The sequence below is a fragment of the Neolamprologus brichardi genome, chromosome 9, assembly GCF_056152115.1.
Source record: "Neolamprologus brichardi isolate AB-2024 chromosome 9, ASM5615211v1, whole genome shotgun sequence".
Classification (NCBI taxonomy): domain Eukaryota; kingdom Metazoa; phylum Chordata; class Actinopteri; order Cichliformes; family Cichlidae; genus Neolamprologus; species Neolamprologus brichardi.
Window position 1 is genome coordinate 12,321,892 of NC_142112.1, and position 26,437 is coordinate 12,348,328.

Genomic DNA, 26,437 nt, shown 5'->3' on the forward strand with positions numbered 1-26,437 from the left:
AGAGGCAAAGCAGAGCAAAAGAAAATGCCCAGGAATCAAAGGCCGGGCTGTCATGAATAATAAAACTGTCTGCCTCAAACTGCAGTCAGGGGATGATAATGAAATAAATAATGAATTGATTACTATGCATCTGACTGCGCACTGAGATGATTTGTACGTGCCGCGAGGGGGGACTGAGCTTGTTGCAACACCACGGACAGGCTTAATGAAAGAGGAATGAAGAATTCTAGTCTTTTAATACCACTTGTGATAATTGGACTTCTGCTCGGAGCGCTCGGCACAAGAACATCCTCGGAAAAAAAACCAAAACATAAATTACGTGGCAAGCGCAGACTTGGCTCTTTCACGGAGTCTGAAATTAGACAAGTCTCATTCTGTGTTTTCATCTGATTAGCATTGGGAAATCAGCATGCTCATTAGACCACATCCCTCCTTTTAAAAATGCAGATTTTACTGCCAAATCAAATCCTCAATATGATCAATACTAAAACGGGGGGAGGCTGGAGTGGCAAGAAATCATCGCGATAACTCACAACATGACACGGAGGAGAACCAGAGCGGCGCAGCCTTCAAGTCTAAGCTGTTACACTTATCGGGCGGTGAACAATGGACTTTCCTTTTAGAAAGACAAATGCTGTAATGCAACAGACCATCCAACCGCTGGAGGAAGTGGTAAAGGAGCCTGTACCTTGTTCCACTCTGACACACGCTGAGTTCCTCTGCAGGACAATATGGACCCTGCCAGACAGTCCCACTCATCCACAAACTCAAGTATGAACGCACGGACACACACAAGCATGGGAGAGTGCGCGTAAACCGGCGCACGTACACACACTGATTAAATTAGTCTGAAGGAGCAACAGGGGCCCCCAGGACAATATTTTCATTGCAATAATAAAGGAAAAGCTTGCTTATGGCCCTCCCCAAGCAAATATTTGGCTTTGGGTCAGCTCTATTATTCATCCCCCGAGGAATATGGCAGAGCCAAAGTTTTCAGCAGTGAAGCAAAGACTGTAGAAAAGAGTCGAAAAAGACAAACAGTCTGGGCATTTACGAGGCCTGGAGGCTTTCGGTTAATAAATCAAACAAGCTCCGAATGCATCTACGTAGTGCCTCAGTGGGTATGTCACTGGAGGGGGTTGTGCTGTGAGTGGACTTGGAATATGTGACTTATCCCAGTCTAGCGATGGAAGAACTAAATCCTTAATCTTCCCACATAAAGTTCCCTTGGTGGGTGATGATCGTTTTGTGCAGATAAGCTGACAGTCAGAAAAAAATATGACGGAGCCTGTTTGTGTGTTTGAGAGTGTCTGTGTGTGTGTGAAGCCGGGCAGGACGCCTGGAATAAATCCCAGCATCCCCCAGAGGCGGTCTCTGTTATCACGGAGAAGGAAAAGTTATCAGATAGGACAAGAAGACAGAGGGAGGGAGAGATAGGCAGGTAGGTAGACAGTGATAGAGAGAGTGGACTCGCAATTTTTGTAAGGCATGAACTTAACCACCCCAGAGGTCCATCAGGACAGCTGACATTCATCATCGGAACTGTTGGGTGTTATGGAGAAGCTGCACCTCCAGGGGCCGAAGAACAAACACGGAGCACGCCGACTGTGCTCGAGCAGGCAGCGGTCGCGTCAAATACACAACACACCCTCAGACTGTGACGCACTTCCAGAAAGACAGACCACAGACAGCTGGAGAATTGTTCCACGCTGCCTCTTGATTTAACTTCCTGTTAAAAATTTAATCGTTATCCGTGATGTGCTGTTATCTTCCTGTCAGTCGCATTGGTTACCTGTATCCACTCTTTGTTGGAATCCTCTGCTGGTGTCCATGCATTTTCATAGTAGTTGAGTCTGGAGCGCTCTGGGGACCAGCTAGGATTGTACTGGGATGAAACCATGATCTGATCTGACGTTATCTCTCCCGACTCCATGCCTAAAGGGTCGCTACAGTCAAAGTCTGCGAAGGGAAAATGTAAACAATGTTTATTTCTGAGTCAAAATGCGACACAGCAATGTCTTTTCAGTGCCCCCCCACCCCCGCTACAGCTTATCTCAAGGGAGGAGGCCACCGCACGACAGCCACTCAGCACTGCCGGCCGGGAAAGAGGAGCACATCAGCAGTGCCTCGGTAAATCCTTCCCGCGTCTCTCCCTCTACTTTTTAATGGAAACAGGATGGAAGCGTTCCGCATTAAGACGTAAAAATGTCCTCATAAAACATTCAGTGTAGGCTGGTATTACGCGTTAGAGTGACTTTCCCTCCAGTCATTTTTTTTTTCCACTGACTGGATCAGTTTCCCTTCACTTCCCTGTGGGCAGTTTATCTTCTTTTTTTTTTAACCTTTCTCCCCATTTTCTCCCTTATTTGGTCTCTTGTGGGAGTTTAGCTGTGTTTAGTGTCTGTATTTGGGGACCATACATCACACTCGGTGGTCAGCCCCATGGGAGGAGGTGCTTCACTAGTTAGTGTTAACTCTGGGCAGCTGATTTGTGGTATCCGGGGCTCCGTAAACGAAAAGACTCCGCTGGGTCAGATTGGGGTCAGCCCCTCTAACCTCAGTTGGCTGGACATACTGACCCTGCTGTAGAGCGATGACGAAAATGACCTTTTGATCTGGGCAGTTTTTCATTAAGTTCACCACAACAACACAGAGGTATGCGAAGGCACACTTACAGCCACTCATGTAAGCAGCTCTTGTTTATTTACTTCCCTTTTTTTCCCCCAATGGGGAAATTGGTCATAAAGCAAACTGGCAATCCTTCAAGTAGCATGTTAGCATAAATGTAAAAGCTTATGACCAAAGAAATACAGTCATTTGCTTATATGCAGACACACATGCACAGATTCAGAGGGCTCAGGATGGAGAGTAGTGTGGAACTGCTGTGTGGCTGCTGCCTGAAAGCTAACACAGATGGTCTCCCCATCTGCTGGCCTGCTCACGCGCCTCAGTCAGTGGGTCAGCGTGCATCCTTGTGCTTTACAGTGTCGACGTGTGGCTGTATACGCATGTGTTCGTGCACAAAGGTATGCCGGAGTCTCCGTGTGAGGCCGAGAAAACTGTCTCGCACCTCCCCGCATTCATTGTCGCCTTTCTTTGAGAAGACGGCCCGTTCTTGCCAGACTTTTGTACTCGGACCTACGTCACCTAGAATACAGACCGCGATCAACGAAAAAACACAAGGAGGTTGTCTGTTCGCTTTCAAAGGTGGTATCTGATCACGTGGATTAGCGACCAAAGCGGGGTTTGATAGCTGAGGAAAATGGCGACAGTTGATAGAGGCGATGAGTGCATGAGAAAGAACAAAAGACAAGGCCTCTTTTCAGCGCCTTATCGCCTCTCATCAGTAGCTTCCAGCTGGAGCGTACCCATCCCCTCGCCACGGAGAAGCGAGAAAATCCACCGTGTATTATGCATAAGGGGATTATGAATGATTCAAGCGGTACAAGCCTGGAAAAGCAAAAACAGGGTCTGGAGATTTTTATTTTCATCTCGGATTTGTTTGAGTTGGTGATGTAAGCCCGAGCAACTGACTTCTAAATGAAGGTGTGCGCTGATCACAGGTCCGATATTTCACTGGGCCTCTGTGAAAAGCTGCTCCGCGTAATCTGATCTTGGACGCGTGATTAAAATAGCCCGAGTGACTCGGAGTAAACTAAAGAGAAGTGACATAAACAGTCACAGCTCTTCTCGTTGCTGCGAGGTGGCCTTGTTTTCATTTGCAGCATGTGCACAACAGCAATGTGTGCCTTCCCCTTTGGGTGAGATAAAACGCTCTTTGGAGATGATTAGTAGATTGGCTGGATTTCATCCATCTCTGCTGCTATTCAAAGACCAAATGTGTGGGTGTGGGTATGTTAATGGGGTGGTCTAGCCTCTGGACAGATTTATGACTCCTACCAGGACTTTTCCTCCTTGATGAAATGTTTAGATGGAAAGTTTTGCAAAACGGGGTCAGGGGGTCAGGCGTCGTGACAGGGACACTGAATGTGAAAAGCCCCAGGGATGTGTGTAAGTGTGCGTCCAGGGTTGTTACTGGTGAGGACGCCGACTTTTGGAGCCCATGGTGTGTAAATGTAAGCCTTGTAAACCACAGGAGGCAGACTTGTAACCAGTAACACATTCCCCAAATGAAGAGGCAGGAGGTGTTTATTTAATAACTCTTATGAGTTCTGCTTAACAAGTGGGAACTTGTCACAACAGGACCCACTGAAAGTAGCAGACAACATCTGCTTCTTTGTGTAATATTCGCCGGCTGGTTACATTCCTGCCCTCTAATTCTTTTACAGCTAGTAACTTTTAAAGTTTTCTTTCACTAAACAAATTTACATTTCTGCCTCAGTCATCCCACTTGTGTACCAATGTTCTTTGTCTACCTGTGATTCAGCCTCCCTGACATCCCCATCTGTCGGATTTTAAGTGCTTTTTCTGGGGGGGGTTTTGGAGTGTGTGCCAGCTCACCCTCTGGAACAGTTCTTTCGATGACGGTGAAGTTGGCAGAGAAGCCTTCCTTTGCAATGGCGCTGTCGGTGTTGATTGTCAGGGCCAGGATGCCTGTGTAAGAGATGATCCTGCCCGGGGTGTTCTGCCCGCAGTACCTTCCGACGTGTGGGCCAACTGGAGGGAGAAAAAGAGGGAATAAGCAAACATTTAATATGTTCCTCGAGTTAGACTTGGGTGAAGGTCACACATGGCTTTTAACTAGCCCTTCACCCCCACCGTGGAGGTGTGAAACCTGGTGTGTCAATCGACCCAATAAAGAAGAGCGAGAAAAGACTCTGTTTGTTCGTTTGCCTGCCACAGGGGAAAAAAAAAAAGCAAGCGCAACCTGTGGCGTACGAGGGGGGGGGTCATGGTCTCTATTTGCTGGCTGTAAATACCACAAACCTCCCGTACCCACAATTGTTTTCTTAGACCTGAGGCAGACACAGCCGTGGCCCAGCGAGGCCAAACAAGTAAAGACTGGAGCGAGACAATGGGGAAGCATTAAAAGTCGGAAAGCAATAAAAGTGGGAGAGCGATGTGTTCGGCCGGGCAGACTGAGCAGAATGGGAAAACAGGACGGATGAAAGGTTGGAGGTGGAGAAATGCAGGGAGAGTGAGAACGATGGGGTTGATGAGGGAGGGAGAGAGAGAGAGGGTGAGCGCGGGAGCACAATGACCTTGCCCTGCGTCTCTGATGTGTGCTGTGATCCGTGCGCACTGGTGAGTGTGCGTTCCTGTTGGGGGAGCTGGAGCTTATCTGTGATTAGTAATGCTGTGATCAGCAGCGAGTGACAGTCCTGCCTCCCCGTGGCCTCCTGTCATCCAAAACATGCCACTTCCAGCCCGGCTCCTACATGAAAGGCAAAGGCCAGGCTGCTGGGGCTCGGGGGCGGGGGGACGGGAGCAATGTGACGGCTCAAATTAATCTTCACAGACCAGGTGCCTGGTGAACAAATGTGCGACTCTACTGTATGTTTGCTTTTGAACCTGAGCTGAAAAAACATCTCCTGGATTATCTGCATGAGTCCCCAGCACTATATTTTCAAGAACCTTGCTGCCTTTTCTCCAGCCTTCCCCAGGGAAATGGCTCGCTGAGGTTCCACGACACACCTGCCGAGCGAGGTGCACTTTAAGAACAGAGGTAAGGGGGTAGCACAGATCCCCCCCCCCACCCCCCCACCCCCCGCTGCTTCACGAAGACCTGCGCCTGCCCAAACGTCTCCCACCTCTGCCTCCAGTCTTCCGTGCTAATGCATAATTATCGATCCTGCACGCACCACAGGAACCACCTGGCAGAAGCCGACACGCTGCTTTCCTCCCGTGGCTTATTTTTACACAGGACTGTGGATCACACGCGGCAACACTTGAGTGACGTGACGCTACATCAGTTCAAAATGGCATTTTCCAGTTCCTGCTCTCATCAAAGCTTCCTGTATGCAATGATGAACTGAGACAGATCTGAATCTTAATCATCAAGCAGTGCCGGAAATGTTACTTTTTCTAGACCCCCAGTGTCTTCTGTAAAAATATGTATTAAAAGGTGCTAATAATGTGACATATTCTCAGCTCCCAGAGTCTTTGAGAATCGACTTAATCAACACCAGTCTTGAAAATTAGGCACGCGTCACCTCTGGCAGGGAGGAGGGGTTGCACAAATGAGTTGTGGAAATATTTTGTGGAATCAAAGGTCAGCTTGGCAAAAGTTAACATCTACAGACAAAGGGGCTCAAAGAAAACTGAGCTTTAAGTAAACTTACTTGAAAAGGCGCCGCGATTTGCGCTTCAACCTTATCACCTCCGACGTGAAAGCAGAGAATACTGATGTGCACTGTGCTGAACGCAACAAGATAAAATTCTTTCAATTTTCTGCCACCGATGGCTAAGAGAAGCTTTCATCTTGTCTGCACCCCGTGTTGGAATAGCCAGGAGAAAAACTGAAAACTTCAAGAGGTGATTTCGCTTGCCGAGTTCAAAGCCTAATCCCAGAGCAATGGAAGCCTTGCTTTGAACGCTGCTAGCTTGCTCTAGCCCCGTCACTCACCTGCTGATTTATTTATTTATTTTTTTTGAGATAGATGGATTTTAGAACGCCATTTTATGGGGGAATATTTTGATTGTGTGCCTGGATCCACGTGAACGTTGTGGCCTGTGTTAAACCAAGAGCAGCAGACGTCCCACGGAGTGCTGTTTGACTCTAATAAGCACTTCTGGTGAGAAACACAAAGAATCCTGCAAAGGAAATTCTTTTTGGAGCAATTTCCTGCAAGATCAGACTGTGTTCTCCACATGTCAGCACCCTGAAAAGCATCAACTTAAATATTACAGCCTAGATTGGACAATGAACTCCCAAATGTACAGGCACTAGGCATACGGTCTGTGACTGAAAAAGGAAGTATGGGAGGATTGTGACAGGAAGGGTTCGGCATTTGGCAAAGACAAAGCGTTCTGTTAGACCACTTCCAAGTATGGTTAAGGTAGTTAGCCTTCTTGCCCAAAGAATGTCATCTTATTGTTTAAAGTTGCTACTTTCCTTTTGGAAAAACAGTGAGCGGCGAAGCTGAAACTTATCACTCCACTCACCCGCATTCTCACGCTCCCACCACAGGTTAACAGGTTTTCTAAATAGTGCGATAACACATATTTTCCCATGTTTGTTATGCTGGTGTTGACACAGCTAACTTCTACACTTGGTTGGACATTAGATCTCTGACTTTCAAATACCAGAGTTTTTTGTAGTTTTAGAAACAACAAAACGGCTTAGTAATAACATAACAGAAAAAATGTATGATAACAGAGGAGCTCAAACTGTAGCTTAATTAGAAAGGAGTCATAACGTGTACATGAGTTCAAAAGTAGCAGCTCCACAGCAGTGTCTACACAGATCAAGCACAGCATTACAAGCACCGACAGGTGAAGTGAATAACAATGATTATCTCTTCATCAATGCACCTGTTAGTGGGTGGGATGCACTATAGAAAGAAGGCAACCCTGCAAAGGCAGTGTGATGCTTGGAGCAATGTTCTGCTGGGAAACCTTGGGTCCTGCCACAATGGCACTCCCTCTTTCAGCAGGAGAATACGCTCTGCCTCAAAGCAAAAATGGTTCAGGAATAGTTTGAGGTTCACAGTCAGTTTGAGTTTGTCTGACTTGGCCTCCAAATTCTGCAGATCTCAATCCAATCAAGCATCTGTGGGATCTGCTGGACATAAAAGTCAGATCTAATGAGGCCCCACCTCACAACTTACAGGTCTTAAAGGATCTGTCGCTAACATCTTGGTGCAGATACCACAGCACACCTTCAGGGATCTAGTGGAGCCCATGCCTCGATGGGTCAGGGCTGTTTTGGCACAATATTAGGCAGGTGGCCATGACGTTATGCCTGATCTGTGTATATTTAGTGATCTAACGCTGCCCAGCAGGTAGCAGTGGTGCCCTAAATTGTTAAATGATGCATTGCTGCAATGCCTCACACTTTCACATTAAATTGCATTCAATTCTCTGTTCTTCCCATTCACTCACCTCCAGGGAACCCATCCCAGATCTCCAGCCGGTCATAGCGGCAGAACACACCAGTAGGGGGTGTCGGGTCGGGCTCCAGCTCAAAGCTCTCGAACTCCAAGATGATTTCCGACATTTTCGGGGCAAAGATCATGAAAGTGCAGTCCAGGTTGTTGGGGTATTTCTCGGGGAACCCAGGTGACTTAATGATGCCGCTGTTGGAGGTGAAGTTCCTGGAGCATTCTGGACCTGCAGGAAGGACGACGGGAAGAAGTGAGATGAGAAGTGAGAAGATGAATGGGGGACAAAGGAAGACATTTGGATGACTATTGCTTAAGTGAGTTGCTTAGGTTTTTAAAGTAAGTTTTAGAAGCTCAGCCTTCCAGCTGCCCTACTGAGGGGAGGACAGTTTACGGCCCATAGGTGCAAGACCACCTCAGTAGTTCTTGTTTTCACATCTGGATCTCTACATCTGGATGTTCAAAAGCTCCGAGCTTTTGAACATCACACTCCATCACTGTCTGTGTGTGTGTTAAAACTGGAGGAACATCTGGGCTGAAAGTGTAAACATTAGTGAAAGGCCTCAATCACCAGAATCGGGGGAATGATGAATAAAGAGCTTGATTCGTTCCTCACACAGAAACAAACACACACACACACACACACACACACACATTTACACACAAGCCCTCATCAGGATATGTCTGCGAAACATATGAGAGGTGCTCGAGCAAAATTACAGCGTCAGTGATGGAAAGCAAAGTGAACGACTGCGCATTCATCAACACGCGCGCACGCACGCCTAAACACACAGTTTTACACCAGGAAAAGTCAAAATATTTATGCACAGCTCCCCGGAGAGCTACCTTTCAGCTGATGAGGAGTATTAACGCATTTCCCATGGCAGACACTTCTCACAAGCACAAAATTATGATTTAAGAATGATTGACATGTGATTAAAAAACAAAAAACTGAGACTAGCAGCTGCTTGAAAATGTTTAAATGTATGTGACAGACATTAGGATGCGATCACTGTGCAGACTCAAGCATCAGTCCCAAGTGTTAGAAAGCGCTTGTTTTATACAAACATATACACAGAGATAGAAAATCAGAAAAAAAACAGAATTACTGTCGTTCGGGGCAATTATTTTGAGCCATTAGTTGTAGAAATGTACCCAGGATAACATCATTTTCATGCCTGTCTGGCAGCTGGCGTGATGGGTGCAGGTGGGGCCAATCGAAACCAAAATTGCAGGGAGTTATCGTTAGACAGAGCCACCGTGCCGCAGTCACTGCAGCTTAAATGAATGTGGCAAACTGCTTTTTTTTCCATCGCCACTCAAGCATCTCGCTGGGCCCCTAATTGAAGACCATCAACTCCACTTGAGCCTGTCCACCGGTGCTTTGAGTGAAGGGACGTTGATTTTCTCCCCTCGCCCCAAGCTGAAAGCCACGGCGAGCCGGCGCTTTAACTCCAAAAAGAGTTGACATTTAGTGCGGCGGCTAAAGTGTGGCTTTCGCGAACAGTGGGCGCCATTAATTTCTCAGCTTCCCCCTTCGTATTTACCCCAGGAAAAAACGGATTGATTTTTGTTCAGGGAGAGCGCTCCCCGGGATGAGCGGGTTGCTGGATGCTGGAGATCTGCACTTTGCCACATTTGATATTAATGTCACGCAGTTCTGGGGGTGGGGGGGTAAAACTATAGATGCAAGCCAGGTCTTTCTGTGTTGAGTGTTCTAGACAGCTGTAGCATCCAGAGTGCTATTCAGGTCAATGTGTTCGTGTGGATATTGGCTCCGAGCTCCACTCTCCATCCATTTCATCAGCTTCTACCGTGACCCTTATCTCAGCTCAGCAGTTGACCAGAACAGATTTAAAGTTTGGAAATGGTTCACGCTGAAAACCTGTCAAAATCCAAGCAGTAGGCTGGCAGTCAAAGAGCACAGTACCACCACAAATGTTTGTTAGTAAAACTACAGCTCTTACAGTATCGTTTCTACTGGTTTCTGATTATCTCGGCTAAACACTGGTAGTTACCAAGGTCCCCACACCAGGCTTCTCCTCTGAATGCTAAAAGGCATTAACCAGAGACACTGTCCCCAAACTGAGCCAACCTCACCGTCAACATTTCTGTTGCTATGTTCTTTCTGAACTGTCATAACTGAGGCGAAAGCAAGGACAAACCTTCTTATGCTGTCAGCTTTTTTGTTCCTGGCTGTATGCAACTCCCTCCAAATGATAAAAGAAGAGCGAGAGAGACAGAGCACTCTGGTTGCTCCCACCGGTGAGATAATCACCCAACAGATCTCTTTTATCTGCCGTCTCCACATGGGAGGGCTTCTGTCCCCAGCTCCTCTCGCTACGCCCAGGATGTTTTGTGCTGATGCGAGCGAGAGGCAAACAGAAAAGCAGTCACGCTTTCCTGTCGCAACGCCCCTACATGCGCTGCGTGCGTCTCGACAAGGAGCTTCAGGAGACAAATATATCCAGCTGTCAACCAAAGGCTAACACCCTGCCCCTCAGTTACTCCCTGTCTCTCCCTGTGCTGTTTTACCGCTGCAGTTGTGGGCGTCTCTCCTCGTAGATTTCTTAAAAACAGGTTTGCAGACATGAAAAAGTGTGACTGAGCAAGCACGTGCAAACTGCAGCTTTTAAACTTAAAGCAGAAGGACGGGACAAAGAAAGGAAGAAGCAACCTTGAGCGCACAGCATTTAGTTTCAGCCTCCAACCAGACACTCCACTGTTTACTGCTGGCAGTAATGACTTCTGTTAACTCTCATTTATATGGAGTCCTTCTCTGGATGGAGGAGTAAACAGATGTCACTGGCAACTTGCTTCCTGAATGATTTGAATTTGTTTAACAGGGCAAGTTGTAACTGGCAAAACGATATCTGATTGGGGATTTGATTTCAATCTTTGCTAGAGTGAGAGATTCATAACGAATGCTAAATAAATGTGGTCTGGACATTAAGGCAGGGGTGCGCCTTTCAACTCTTAAGTCTCCCCTGATTGCTTGTGCTCCGTGTTGCTCTGAGTGCTGAGAGAAAACCGGAGACTGTGCGTTAATCATTAGAACAAGCAGGGAACGGGTGTCAAATGTGACAGCCTCTTGCTATTTTCCTGCTGTCCCCCTCTTTTTCTTTCTGCTCCTTTAACACTTCAAACTTTTTTTCTTTGCATCTAATCATCACTGCCCCCCCACCAACCCACCCAAGTCAGGGTGGGTTGGCTGGAGCCATAGAAGCTGAAGGTGTTGTTCTTAGGCTGTTAAGTAAATCACCACTGTTTGTGTTCTATGTCGCTCTCCGGCTGATTATTATCCCAGTTCTGCCCCCCTGCGCCATTAATGCCCCCCACCGCCTTCACGCCCGCCCCCACCCCCTCCCATTTTGTTCTCATGCCACACTGACAGAAGGGTTAATTGCCGGTGGAGAATTAACTCCTTCCACACTAAATCAAACATTAACCTGGAGCCTGTGGAGTGTCTGTCATTGAAACAGATGGAAGAGGCAGGTTTACATTTACCCCCACACACTCACACACACACACACATCCTGAGGCTCGGCACAACTGACGTGGTATTTAGCATGCGCCTATGACATCACCCTGCCTTCCCCACTTACAGGGATGGATGACACTGCACTGATAGGATGGGGGTGGGCTGGGGGCACAGTATCCCTCGGGCTCCCCTGAAAGAAATTTGTTGTCTCGAGTTTCCATGAGGGCCTTGCATGTGTGTGTGTGCGTGTACAATGACAGTGCGTCTCCAGATGTGACCTCTGCCATCAGGGTGTGTCGTCCACAAAAGCCACCCGCCCATTAGGTCCCACTCAGCACACGCACACACACACACACCTTCAAAGTGTTTTCACAGGTGTGTACTCAGAGTAAAAGCAACCACATCTCCATGACATGATAAACAGGGCCTTTGCATGAGAACATATAAATTTTAGTGTGGCATGGTAGGCCTCACTCCAGGCTTAGTCATTCTGCCGAGCAATTAGGATGAGCTGTGTGTGTGTGTGTGTGTGTGTGTGTGAGTGGGGGCTACCAGTGGCACTATCTCTGCCTGCTCTCCCACTTCAATGGGAGCTCGGCCAGCCTCGGAGCGGCTCTAAGCAAACTGAGGAGCTGCTAAAAGAAAACATATGTTGCGCGTGTGCGCACACGCGTACACTTAAAGAGGACGGTTCTTTCCAGAATCCACTTGAGGATTTTAAGTGCAGTTCAGTCAGATGACAGGACAAACACGGATCTTCTTCTTACAAAAGCAGCCGGATTTCATTGGTGGGTAATCCAACGCCAAGTCATATTACACTGAGGGGGGGCATTACTGCTTTTCGCTCTCATTGTTGCTCGATTTTTGCAAGTCGAGGCCATTGTTTTCCCAGCGCATTCTTTTTAATCGACATTTTATTTTTATCTGGGCGTCAAATGCCTCTGTAGAGACGCACAAACACGAGCAGCTTGTTGAACTGCTCCCTTTGGGCCAAACACTCCTCCCTCTCTGACTTATCCCTCTTGTCTATCTCTTTCTTCACCACCATCTAGCTCTTCCCGCCTCTCGCCAGACCTCAGCCAGCAGAGCGAGGCTGCCAATTTGTGGGCTATAAAATAAATAGCCCATGCTAATTAAGATGGTTGGATGGGACTGAGGAGTGGAGAGGGGGTAGAGACTGATGCAGAAGCGGCCATAGAGAGCCTGCAAAACAACCTGTTCTCTACCAATTAGACACTTTGCAGGCATGCCGCTGATGAAAGCCAGGGGTACAGATGCCAGGATTTTTCAAGTGTTTGTGAATTTGTAACTACACAGCTTACAGCTGACGTGAGTGAACCTGCACATATAAACATACTTGTAAAAGTTGGCATATGATCCCAAAGGGGGGCTGTGCATTTGAATATGTTTGCCTTGTGAGCATATTTATCTTGCACACGACCTTTGCTTCTGTTAAACCCAGGATGAAAGGCAGCGGCAGCCCCCAAGGTTGACTTCCAGTGAGCCGGGGCCTATAATCACAGTGATAAACCGCCTGCATTCTTTGCATTTCCCTTCATTGACATGCACGGCCGTGAGTCTCCCGTTTCCCCGTCCGTTATCGGAGCATCTGTGTATCATCATTAACGTTACATGTGTTAGCCAACACAATGTTTTCCCAACTAATGCCGTGCGTGTTGATAAGCTGCGCTAATCAGCTAGCTTTGTATCTCTCTTTCTGCTCGGTCCTCTCTCTTACTCTCTCTCACTCCAACAAACAGAGCTGCTAATTGATCTCAGAGCCCATTCTTGGCGGGAGCCAGCACCACAGTAGTCAAAACACAGAGTGAACTCAAAGCTTAACGATGGTCTGGATCCACTAAGAAAGTGATGGCGCACCCACGGTGCTCTTCTCTGCAGGGGGGGGGATAGCACAAAAATATTCATATGAAAAAGTTCAACCCTGGCCCCAATTTGCTCTCTGTCCACGCTTAGATCCATGTTTCTTGCTAGATTTCCTGTGAGTGCGTTCAGCAGTTCTTCTCTATCGCCAAAGGGCCCCTAACACGCCTCATTTATAATCAGTCCTGGCTAATAGATGAGACTGGGAAATACCAAGCTAATCGTGGAAAGAATGTAGCAGATTTAACAAGCCTATCAGGGGGGAATGTGTGTGTGCGTGGACCAGTTCGCGTATGTCGAGGTGTGTCGCTTTGATCTCGTAAATGGACCCACACTCCACCAGCTGCCCTACTGTGATGGTGACACGCACGAACCCAGACATACAAGCACAAACACACACTCGCTCAGATTAAAAGGAAGGAGGAACCTTGCTGGGCTATTTATCTTGTCTCCTGGGGTCACGGGGGGCTGTCCCATAGACTGCTGCTGGGGTTAATTAATAAAAGGAGTCTGTCGCACCTGCCTGGCCACTACTCACTCTCTAGATATGCTGTTCTCGTCTGCCTTCTTCCAGTCTAAACAAAGGAAGGCAGCAACCCAACAGGAAATTCTCTTTCTTGCTATGCTGCTGTCTGATAAGACAGACATCCCCTGATAATATTTTTGATTTAACATACCGGGCTCTCACCTAAAATTACCCAGAGGTCCTATTTTTAAGTATTAAGGGAGGAACACAACTAACTGCATACTACTGTGTTGCTGAAAGCACTTCCTCAGCTAGAGCCCTGCTAAGTGGATTGAAATAATTTTCTCCACAACTAGCACATCAGAGGTTATAATAGCTGGTTCATACCCTTGCTGTGGATTGCCATCTGACAATAAACCAACACTTGAAACAACATTTGTTAAATCAGCGCTTAGCAAATTATGCCCATGCTTATTGTCTAATAATTCACACCAGATGAAAACTGCTACAATTATGGAACATATGGGACTATGATTCATTGGTTTTGAATGAAGCATATTGCTTGCCATATTGCATTTGCATAATTTGATGCTCTAATGCCTTGACTAAATCACAAACAAACCATGAAATTAGATGGAGGGGCTCTTTCTTGCTTCATTATCAGAATTATTCCTTCAGCTTTTATCGCGTGTTGCACCGCGTTTGATAGATTTGACAAATTAGGGGACTGTGACAGTGTTCCCTCAACTTAAAGCAAGATGTCAACAACTACTTTAAGGTGTCAGCTCAGACATTTGAAATGTAATAACGATGCAAATAAGAACAAAAGAAAGATGATCACAGAGTAAGCTTGCTCGAAAAAGGAGAAAAACTTTGAATTCTGGGCAACTAAATTTCCAATGGTTTAGCAAAATACAGTGGCTGAAAAGTAAAGCTGATGCAAAAAGTGCTTCAAACTGCAGTTCCAATAATGGCCACTTGAGGTTGTCTTCAAAAAGCGAGCCAAGCCTCATACATCAGTGATAAAATGTCAAAGGTAAGAGAAAAAAAATAGGCATGTCAACGGCCAAAAAACACTTTGGATCTCTACTGCAAAGTTCATGATCAACAAGGGTGGACAGTGTTTTTTTCTTACCCATCCATTTAAAATGTTTCAGGGCTTAAAGCACTGTATGATTGAGAACATCTGCAGTTCAAGTGACAGGTGTAATAACAATAATGGATTGCATTTTTATATAGCGCTTTTCGGGGCCCTCAAAGCGCTGTACAACCCCACTATTCATTCACTCTCACATTCACACACTGGTGGAGGCAGCTACAGTTGTAGCCACAGCTGCTCTGGGGCAGACTGACAGAAGCGAACCAGAGGGGCCATATCACGCCATTGGCCCCTCTGGCCATCACCAGTATGCGGTAGGTGAAGTGTCTTGCCCAAGGACACAACGACCGAGACTGTCCGAGTTGGGGCTCGAACCGGCAACCTTCCTGTTACAAGACGAACTGCGAACTCTTTGAGCCACGATCGCCCCGTGTGTTGACCCAGGTGGTTATAACTGCTAGCCGTCTAGTGAGGTATTACCTCAGCTAATTGAAGCCACAGAACGAGGCCCCTTGACAGTTTTTGTGCTGTTAAACGTCTTTTGGAGAATTTTGTGCACAATTATGTGACAAGTGATATTGCTTATGGTTTCATTATTGTACTAACAAATCGTCCAAGAGGAATTGCAGTGAGTTAAATTCCCAGAAAGGTTCTAACTAAGCTAGCTAATATTTGGTAATAATAGCTCACTGAAAAATGGCCCCTTCTGGCTCCAAAAAAAAGCAAACAATACAACTGGTGACATCACAGCAGCTCTGTAAATCTTTAATATACAGTCTGTGTTCGAGAAGAGCTACTAAATTTGCTTTGAGGTAAGTTTTGTCAGTTGCATTTCTGTTTGTTACTCTGCAGCATCCCCTTTTCTTTTTGTTAAAAAGAACAAAGGAGAAATGATTTCCTCCATCCTTCAATAACAGCATGCACAATTCGATATTGCTGATGTAAAATATGCAAGATAGCAATTTTTAAATGTAGAATACAAGATAAATATATTTTTAACATGAATGTGAAAAATATTGCTATTGTGCAAAAAGTAACTGTCACCTACCTGTCTTAAAGATCTCGTATCGGATAGAGAAGCCTGCTCCGTGGGTCTCGTAGTCGGACACAAATTTGATGAAAAGCTGGTTTCCAGAAGAGACGACTGGAGAAGGGGCAATCTTTCCACAGTACTTCCCCACCAACTGCCCGCTCTCATCGGTGCCATCTCGTACCTCCACATAGTCATATCTGAACAGAGAGGACACAAGGGCGGGAGTGTCAGTCCTACAATGTTGTATATGAATCATATTCTTCTTTGAGTCTAGTGTTTAGGTAATAAGGTTGAAAATCAGACTATTACTGCTATTATGTGCATGTGCACACATTCTCAGAGGACCACAGAGCAACACAACATACTGTGCAGGTTATGTAGTGGAAATAACACACTGTGTGCTAATGAGGTCTCAGGTTAAAACTCGGAGAACAGGTGGGCAGAGTTTGCTTTCATTATATTTGTGTTCAATGAGCACACACACACACACAAACACGCGCACACACTGCTGAGGTTTTTCTGCTCCCAGCAGCACCGGGGTCAGATTTATGTAACTGCTTTAACTGGTGAACTTGAGCTGAACAGTTGTCTATCTGCTGTTTAACCACAGGATAACAGCCACAGTGAGCCTGTTCTATAACAGAATAAAATGGGACGCCAACGTAATTATATTTTGGCCTTTGGCTTAGATTGGTGTATAGAACGAGCAGGTGCTAAAGCTATTAAAACACACACACTCAGAGAGACACACGCATGTACACACACTTGAACATCACATTCAAATGGAATTTCAGACCCACGGCTATTGAAGGGAGCAGCCACTTAATTGAGTCAGCGCAGAGTTTAGGAGCCGAAGAGGAAAACAGCTTTGAAATAGGACACACGCACACACACACACAGATTCTAGCATGTGAAACTTAAGTTGGTAGAGGAGAAATCAGAGTGCTTGGCCATCGGGGGTGGTCTAACTAGCCCCTGGTTATCTGTGGGTACGAGTATTTTCAGGCACTTGTTAAAGGTGTACATTAAAAGCATTTGAGTTGCGGTTTTCACTCTAGTGCCTGCATATATGTGTGTGTGTGTGTGCAAGTTTGAACGATGTGCAGGGATGAGTTTTCCGTGCTGTGTTTTGACTGTGAGTGACAGATTGAGTGCTCCTCCAAAAGCAGATTTCAGTTCAGGTTTCCAACATTCCTAATTGCCCAGAACACGAATACCCTGCCAAGTTTTCCGCTCTCCAGGCCACTTATTGTGGATATCCATACCCAAACCACGGGGGCCTGTGGCACAGTTCCTCCATCTTAATCAGGAACCAGACGAATAAAATATAATTCACACATAGTACATTTAAAATAAAACAAAAAAATTGATATATGTGTGTGCAAGGCGCAGCGAGTGTGTGGTCACAATCAGTCGTGCACATGCTCTGTCTGTCTCCTTAGAAGAAAATATGTGCCTTCTGGCGAGCAGGAACACTTTTCATAGTTTTCCTTGATTCCCAAATTACTGTGAAAACACCGGGCCTCCTTAGTGATTCCGAACTCCCTTAATGCGTGGGATTTTACACAAAAAGGCGATTTACACTTTGAATGATGGCGAGGGTGGACCAAATCCCTCAGGTGAGACCTCACATGTATCAACATGTACCCTTTGACACCTTTTTCTGCTAAATGGTTTACTTCACCTGCCTCAAATTTTTAAAAATGTTTTTGTAAAACAGGAATTGAATTACCAGCGGTGGTTTGGGATGAAGTGGGAAGGGGAGTGCCCGCCGGGTTTTCATATGCAAAACATTAAGGCGAGCAAGAGGGACTGACATGTGAGAGGCGAGGACAGAGGGTAACTAACTGTAGAGCTGGACAGAAGTGTCAGCGCTACAAATTAGGTCTCCTGAGGCAGCGCGGTGGATGGATGGCTTCACTTGTCTTTCGGCTCAGACGGGGTGATCTGGGGTGATATGGAGCTGTCAAGACACACTGAGCCTTGTTCTTCTTCTTTCCTTAAAATCAGCGGTCCAAAACCTTTTTTGCGCCACGGAACGGTTTGTGCCCCACAATATTTTCACGGACCGGCCTTTAAGGTGTCGCGGATAAATACAACAAAATAAAACTAGTACCGGTACAGAAAAAAAGAAGATTTATTCAAAACAAACGTGAAAAGACCAAGGAAAACCAAGTTAACGATAAAACTGATAACAAAATAACGCTAAAAACCGATAAAAACCCTGAAAACCATACATTTCACACCCGAGTCTCACTCTCGCGGCCCGGTACCAAATGACTCACGGACGGGTCCGTGGCCCGGAGGTTGGGGACCGCTGCTTTAAATCTTTAGCGTGTCAGGTTAAAGGTTTGATACCAAAAAAGCAGCTGTCTGCCTGCCAACAGCCTTGGATAGCCAGATGTTTACTCTCGAAATCTTTTTTCAGAATGACCCCACACACAGGCGACGTCACTGAATTACAACTGCCATCAAAATCTGACTGAAAAGATTGGGTTCACTTCATGTATTTTTAATATGTATTGCATTTATAACACCCTGTGGCTCTATAATATTTCTGAGGATGGGTGTGGTCCAGAGAGGTTGGCACATGGCTGCCCCTCCCTTAGCGTGGTTCTGCTGAACGTTGCTTCCTGTTAAAGGGAGTTTTTCCTTCCCATTGTCACCAAGTGCTTGCTTGTAGGGGCTCAACTGATTGATGGGGTCTTCTCTGTATTGTTGTCTTTACCTTACAAAATAAAGCACCTTGAGGTGACTGATTTGGCACTATATGAATAAACCTGAATAGATTCTAAACTGATTGAGTCACCTGAGAAAACAGAGTTTATTTTCAAAAGTCTTACTGGCATAGGCATTTTCTTCATTTGAGTTTAACTCTTGACAGGAAGCTGCAACAATAAGATTTCTTCCCACTTTGTTTCGAGTCTACACACAATCAATTTCTTCTCTCCTCTACTCTCCTGTCCTCTCCTTTCCTCTCCTCTTGGTTCCCAGCTCACAAAAGAGAACATCAATCTTCCCATGGCCCTGCTCTGTTCTATCAGCAGACTTATAATTCACCTCAGAGCCTCTGTCTCTGCAGCTATCCCCCCCCCCCCCACCTCCCTCCCCCACAACTGCCAAAAGCTGAGCATTGCCAGATGCCTAAAAAATTGATGCAGAGATGCATCACTGCGATGAAGAACGAAAGAAGAGCAAGCTGCAGTACAACCGATTTTCTACAACAGATTGAGTTTCTGTGTTTGCATGCATGCATGCACACACACACACACGTGTGCACGCTCAGCATTAGGCGTGTGAAAAGAAGCTAGACAACTAACTAACTAATGTTTTCCTCTCATCAGCCCTCACAAACTGCCTTCTCACCCCTCCAAGCAAAGAGAGGAAAAAGCTTGTTTTGGACTTCTATTTCGATTCCGATCACACCGAGAAAAGCTGTTTGCTGCATTTCCACCCTGGCACATCATCATCATCAGCTTGGATGGCCCTCGTGAAGACGGCGCAGCGGGAGGGAGAATGCAGATGGAAGAGAGAACACGCCCCGGGGGGTCCTCACTGTGGAAGAGAACGCGAGAGGAGACCTCCTACTCCAAAATGTCTCTATTTGTTCCTAAATGACTGGTGCATCAGCCAGAACTCCGCTTCTCTAACAGAGAATCCATCCGGGCCCTTATCATCTGGAAGACATTACGGGAAACGCATGGCCGGGCACTTTGACGCCTTCAGAAGTCACTCCTGTTGCCAGCTGTGTTAAAGGCAGCTCTAATCTGCTACTCTAAACACCTGTGGGTGCTCACCTCTAGGGGCTAAGAATCATGAGGGGGGGACAGAGGACAGTTAACAACTTTGATTTTAGATATTAAAGGCAGCACATGAACATGGCCTACTTATAAACCTCCCCATAGTTTTGGGGGGTTTGCCGCTTGTCTGCGTCCCACTGACCTGTCGAGCTAAACCCAGATTCCTCTTCCCAGGAGCCTTTGCGATGACCTTTTATGCTGCATCACTGCTGCTCTTGTTGTTATTCCCCATGACAATGCAATCTAGTTGAGCTGTGCACCTATTTATCTGTCTAGTCTGGTTTGGGCCTGGGTGGGCCTGCTAGCACACCACAACACACACAGATAATTACACACACACACAGTTAGCTGCCTACCACAGTGCTAATAGTGAAAACGGTTTGCCAATCCAGTGGGGAAATTAAAGGAAAAAAGAGAGGGAAAGAAGCGGTGGGTGGGTGCGGAGGTGGTGGCGGTAGGGGGGCAATGTAATTCTCAACGACCTTCGCTTCACCGACTCAAATGTATTAGCCTGCCTTCTTTCTTCAGGCACAGAGAGAAAGCAATCCGCTAGTGTCAAACGAGAACATTAGCCCTCCTCACAAAGCTAAAGAGAAGGCGACAAACCACCGGCCTAACAATATAACAGTTATATTGCCTGAAGCTTTCCCATGGAAATAATCTGTCCTCCCTCTATAAATGTCTGCTTGATATGGTTCTACAAAAGCAATGCAATCTGAGGCAATGCAATAACACTATGACAGACTGTATAAGGCTCACACAATTGGTTAGATTTCTTAATCAGACCATTTATAAGCTCAAGCTTGCTGCGGGAAACCCCCCCACCCCCCCAGAACAAGAGCTCTTTCTTTGCTATCGCCCCTTGCTTCAGCTGCATAAAGAACAAATGTCTGACCTCCTTTCTCAAGCATTTCTCTGTCTGCAAGCTGACGTGAAAACATGTCACCTATAACATGTAAAAACAGCTCTGGGGAACATAAGTGGAACTGGCTAAAAAGCAGACTTGGGACGGCTCTGCAGGACCCGGGGAGACTTAACAGGAAAACGGATCTTGTTGTAGGCTGTCAGAAAATTCCAGGCCCAGGGACTTGATGTATTAATGAGACTTGTCGAACAAACTGCCACTTGGGGTTTTGGTAAAACATTGTTAAGGTTTGAATAAGTGAGCGGGGGAGGGCAAAGATCAGTTGATCTCTGAGTTACTTTTTCCGAGCCTGGGGGCGGGACATGCCTCGCTCAAATAAAATGATCTGTCGTTCTCCACTTTCCATCCCTCACTGCATCCCCATTGCATGTGACATTCATTAACCTGAGCCTAGAATAACAGGTTCCATTTTTCCTTGGGCACCAGTCCAGCTTTAATGACCCTCGTGTCAGCTTGCCTGGACAGACAAGGAAGTAAGGAAGAAAAAACGAGGCCGTAAACGAAGCTTACGTTTTAATGTTCGCAGCTCAAAACATTAACCTTAATGACCTTTCTGACTTCAAGATTTCGATTGGAGGGAGAGATCTAATTATTTAATCAGGAAAAAAATAAAAAACCACAGGGTTGTTTTAAGCTAACCTTAACTTCTCAAACCACAGAAAATTATTGCATGAGTTTAGGTTCTTGGGGCATGCCAGCACACCCAGTGGAATAAACTACCAGCCAATCAGGGCCGAAGGCTTCAGAAGTGGTTCTCACTTGCGAGGGGCGGAAGGCATGATTGGTTAACTCGCCAACCATGCTTCTGTATAGATGGATGGAGATAAAAAAGATGGATGAAAAGCTGGATATTCCCCACCCAGATGGCCCAGCTGCAACCATCAATGGGCCTCTCCGGGTGTCACCCCCACACGGTTAGACGTATTTTTAGATGCTGTAGCTGTTTCGGATTTTGCAGCGGCCCTGGCCACACGTTCGTAAGCATATTCGCTTTCCTAAACTGCAATTATCATTAGCATTGATGGATTTAGCATGCTTCCATCCATTAGCTCCCCTAATTACGCTGTCGAGAGATCTGCCATCGCCAACAATCAAATTAATGAATTTGGCTGTTTAGACTCAATTATTGCACACCCCCACCTCCCCACCCCTTCTGCAACAAGCACAATAATCCCTTATTCAGAAATATGAGCACCCAGACTGACAGGAGGGAGATTTCTGCCCCCCGGGGGGGCTCCTTCCCCGCTTAGCACAGAGCAGGCTCACACTAATGTGAACTTAAGGGATGATGGGAGGAGACAAGAAACAAGTGGGGGAAATAAAACTGACCACAAAAGCTCCCACTGTTAGCAGGCTGTCTGAATTGCCTGTGCTCACCTCACAAGTGAGGCCCACTGCACTTTGAACCCTGGGGAAGTATGTTCAGCTGACTCGCTTTCTGCTCCTATGAGCCACTGACGTGCCTTCAGGGCCAAAACAGAGTTGTGCAAATTTCCAGTAATTCTCCATGGACACACTTGGACTTTATTCCCTTACTGGAGCAATGAAGCATGACCAATCGGTCATAACAACAAGACTATCTGTCAGTAGTTACCTTGTAGTTCCTTGTACTAGTGTGATACTGCTAATTTGTGGAGGTTTGGGCCTTTTAAAGTATTATCGAACCATAAGTAAAACAGGTGGTTATTTTTAAGTAATGCACTTAACAAGATTTGGTTTTAATGCATCTGAAAGTTAAGTCCTGCTCCAAGACAACTCAATGAGAAGAAAAATGTGGATGAAATGCAAAAAAAAAAAAAAACCCTGATGACTTTCCCTTAAGTAAAGTATTAAAATAAGAATGAGCTGTTCTTTTTCCCACATATAACTCAACTATTTTCAAATATTCTCAATAAAAATGAAACTTTTTTTTTAATGTTACATTTTTTAACAGGACGCAATAATACTGTGAGCGGTGCTGCCAATATTTCCTTTCATAGTACACATTTTATTATAATGAATATTGTGGGAATGAGTAACTACAATCAATTAGAAAACTGCCCATGGCAAAATGGGAACACACATTTAGCACAACCCCCCCCCCCTTACTTAGTATGCTTGGGAAATGAATCTGTTTTGCATACAGCAAATACAGCATACATGCTTCTGAGTGCAGATCGGAGCGTTCGCACACTGAATGTATGCGTTTCCAAATGAAGCGACTAAGCCTTTGGGTAATTTCTTGAAACATTTCTTGGAAGTAAAGTAGCTATATCTGTTACGGCCTTATTATGTAGGCAGCTTGACTTGGAGCTATTATGAAGAACTATGTCAGCGATACACCGGCTCCTGAAAAGGTTTAACATGGACAAAACACAGTTAGAAACTGTTTGATATCATTTACAAAGGAACCAAAAAAGGCCGGTAGGAAATTAGTATAACATTTTTTTTTAAAGTATGAAAAGAGAGCAACCAAAAAAAAAAAATACAAAGGATGAAAAAGGTGTGTGATTTCTTAAAGATAGCAGAGAGAAAGACCGAGTGAGAGAGGGGAGAGGAGCACTCCAGTCCATTTCTGGGGCCATTACAGGAGGGAATGACTCCCATTTGTCCCACCTTGACATTTGAGAGGATCTCTGATTACACATGAGAGAGGGGCAGGCAGAGGTGAGCGAGGAGAGAGTCCTCCACAGGGGTCTGTGGCACGGCTCAGATGATACGCCGCTGTTACAACAATGAGAAGTCAAGGGTAAAAATAACAGGGCACCGGGAGAAAGGGGTGATGTGGCACAGCAGGGCCGACTTGGATACTGTCTTTTTTTAAGTGTGCTATCCCCGCCCCACGGAGCACCTCGGTGACATAAGTACACGTGCACCCTGCTGGGAAGGAGGGAACAAATGGGCCCTTTATTTGAGCCTGTAATGAAGACTCGAAAATCCATAACCCTCAGCTGACAGGATATATGCTGGTTTAACATTTCATCTCTTTATACGGCTATAAGCAGGGGTCAAATATGTCGTTCAAGTGTGGGTATTCGAATCATCTCTAAACACAATTTAATTTAAGAGCACGAAGATTCGCGGTCCAATGCGCTTGAAACACGGAAACATGCCGTTTATTGCATATGAATGTTTCAATATGCAAAACACTTCATTGTTGTAAGCATGCTTGGAAAATCCCAAGACTGTACGCCTCTGCTTGTGTTGAAAAATTTCGTGCAGATTTCATTCCTGAATTGGGTTTCGTGCAGATACAATGAGAAATGCCCGATTCCGTCTGATCTAACGATGCTAAAAATGACTACACCCTTGCGATCATTTGTTTCTTATCTTGTGTCATTGTGCTTGTAGCTAACTAAGTACAGTTATGGACAAACACTTTGAATTAAAAACATATCTTTTGAGTGGTACGTGGTATGGTGGTTCACCGCAACTCAGAATATGACTTTCTAATGACTGACACTGGTGTTTGCACGATGCAGGAGAGACTATAACCATGACACTGATCCGAAGGGTCAAAGAACAATATCCTGTTTATTCATGTTGCAAAAGGGTGTGTGCATTTGTGTGTGTGTGTGTGTGGTTTGGGGTATGGGTTAGGGTGCTTGTTAGAGGACAAAGTATTACTAGATATCCTGTTCATGACTGGATGTGTAGGATGTACAGCACATGATTGGGGTCAGGCTTGCTGGAACCATGTGAAAAGAAGAGCATTCAAAAAAAGAAGGAGATAATTATAAACAACTTTGTGCTAGTGACCCACTGAACTTCACATCACAAAAATCAGCTATGTGAGCTCTTCTTTGCTTCATCTTTTATGGCCTGACAAGAAAAAAAAGAAGCAGAACCAACATCCAGCAGCATCTACAGAGGTAATCATCTATCTGCTTATAGCAGCGCTCCCTGTCGAGTAATGAGCATGCTGCTTTCAAAGAAGAGGCAGGAGGAACCTGACGAGGAGCGTTAAAAAAAAAGGAGGAAAGGAAGGGAGGAGGGGAGCTGAGTTTGAGGTCAGCTAGAGGTAAAGCCTTCGGGTGCTGTTCAAAACTCTCTCGCCTCTCCACAATGGACAGGAAGGGGAGAAAGAGTGCGGCATGGGTGGGGTGAAGGTGTTGGTTGTGTTAAGAGGAAACAGCTGAGGGGAGATAGAGAAGTTCAGTTGGTGATAGAGGGAGTGAAGGACAAGCCAGAAAAGAGAAAAGCAATGCAATGCAAACAGCTGATACAGGTGCCAGCACGAATCCAGTAAAAAGGTCAGTGAGTTCTTACACATGGCTCAGCGATGCTTAGGATGCTTGAGGGCAATGGTAATAATAACTGCACCGGGAATTATTCAATTAAATAGCCCATCCATCCCCACTGACAATCTCCCTCCTCTTCCCAGTCTCTGTCCTCCCTGGAGTGGGTCAGAGAGCAGTCTGGGCAGGGTACTTCATGACCCGGTCATCTGGCTGGACATCTAGTCACTTGGCTGGGAGCAGGACAGAACTGTGAGCATGTGAACATTCCCCCTCCCCCGTGGAGGACTGGGACTGTGTCCTCTTCGGTATGAGCGATTAAAAAAAGAACAAACTACACCTGACCTCAGACTCGAGACAGCACAACCTGAATTTCTGAATGTTAACAGGAAGAGGAAGGAAGTGAGAAGAGGAAGAAAATAAAGGAGGGAAGTGTTTCTACGGTTGGGACATATGTTTGCACAGCGAGGAGATCAGGCGATGCCAGATTCGGGGCAGTTTCCTTTCAATGTAAACCAGCCCTTGGATGGAAAAGCTAATGTTTAAATCCACATACTTTATTTCACTTTGACAACTGCATTGTTCCCAGATTGTGCAAAGAAGTCAGATTTTCCAACGATGCAGCACTCTGAAAGCCAAACGGGCCGTGCTGTGAGGGCCACACGCCAAGCAGTGCATCTCTTCCGTGGCGATGGGCAGAGAAGCTGAATTCTTGGCATTGCAGAGCTGATTTAAGTGCTGATGACCGGCCAGCTTCTGCCAACATTTGGAGGGCAAGGTGACTCCTCCATTTACTGGCCTGACAATTGAACTTTACCATCGAGCTGGATTAGCTGCATTATTTCCCCCTGCTTTCTGGTAAAGCCTGCGGATGATAGACATACGTATAAGAGAGGAGCCTTCTGGTTGGTTATCCCCTCACGAGTGAGGGTCATGCTGGAAAGGGTGGGCAGGCGCCAGACACCCCAGCTACTTATATTACTTATAGTGCTACCCTACTGAGATAACACCACAAATGATTGCCGCTAGGCCAGATATAAAGGCCGTTTTTACAATTACCACCAGCGAACAAAAGAAATCCACTTGTGAGGAAAAAAATGTAATAGTGGTCATAATAAAAAAAAAAGAAAGAAAGAAAGACCACAACTACTGTTGCCAATTTAGTGAGGGGAGATCAAGCAAAGAGCAAACAAAGCGAGGGATTGTGAGTGGCTCTAACTCAATCAGGGAGCAGTGGGGTACCGCCCCATCAATCACTGTCTGCTTGCTGCCCTCGCCGAATCACGCTGAGTTGAGTGGTGAAGAGCCAACAACCCGCTGTGGCGCAAACACAGTGACCGAAAATGACCCCAGGGATCTATCTGGGGGCCCTTGGCTTCCTATTTCCTACCTACCTACCTACCTACCCTCTCACCCACTGCAAACAAACTTTACCTTAAGAGAACCCCCTCTGGAGACTTTGGCTTGATTGTCTGAATAGAGAGCCCTGTGGTCGCCGAGACCACCCCCCTCCCACCTGCCGCTCCCTGTGG

At 46.0% G+C, this 26,437-nt stretch overlaps 1 protein-coding gene across 2 annotated transcripts in view; it reads right to left on the reverse strand.

Moving 5' to 3' along the window:
- Positions 1-26,437, reverse strand: part of nrp1a (neuropilin 1a) — a 62,441-nt gene that overhangs the window by 25,723 nt on the left and 10,281 nt on the right. For both annotated transcript variants that reach the window (XM_035913750.2, XM_006804520.3), the window contains exons 4-7: positions 15,979-16,160; positions 8,005-8,232; positions 4,462-4,617; positions 1,793-1,959 (exon numbers count right to left, since the gene is read on the reverse strand). In XM_035913750.2, coding sequence (XP_035769643.1) covers positions 1,793-1,959; positions 4,462-4,617; positions 8,005-8,232; positions 15,979-16,160 — 733 coding nt within the window. The remainder of the gene's footprint in view (positions 1-1,792; positions 1,960-4,461; positions 4,618-8,004; positions 8,233-15,978; positions 16,161-26,437) is intronic.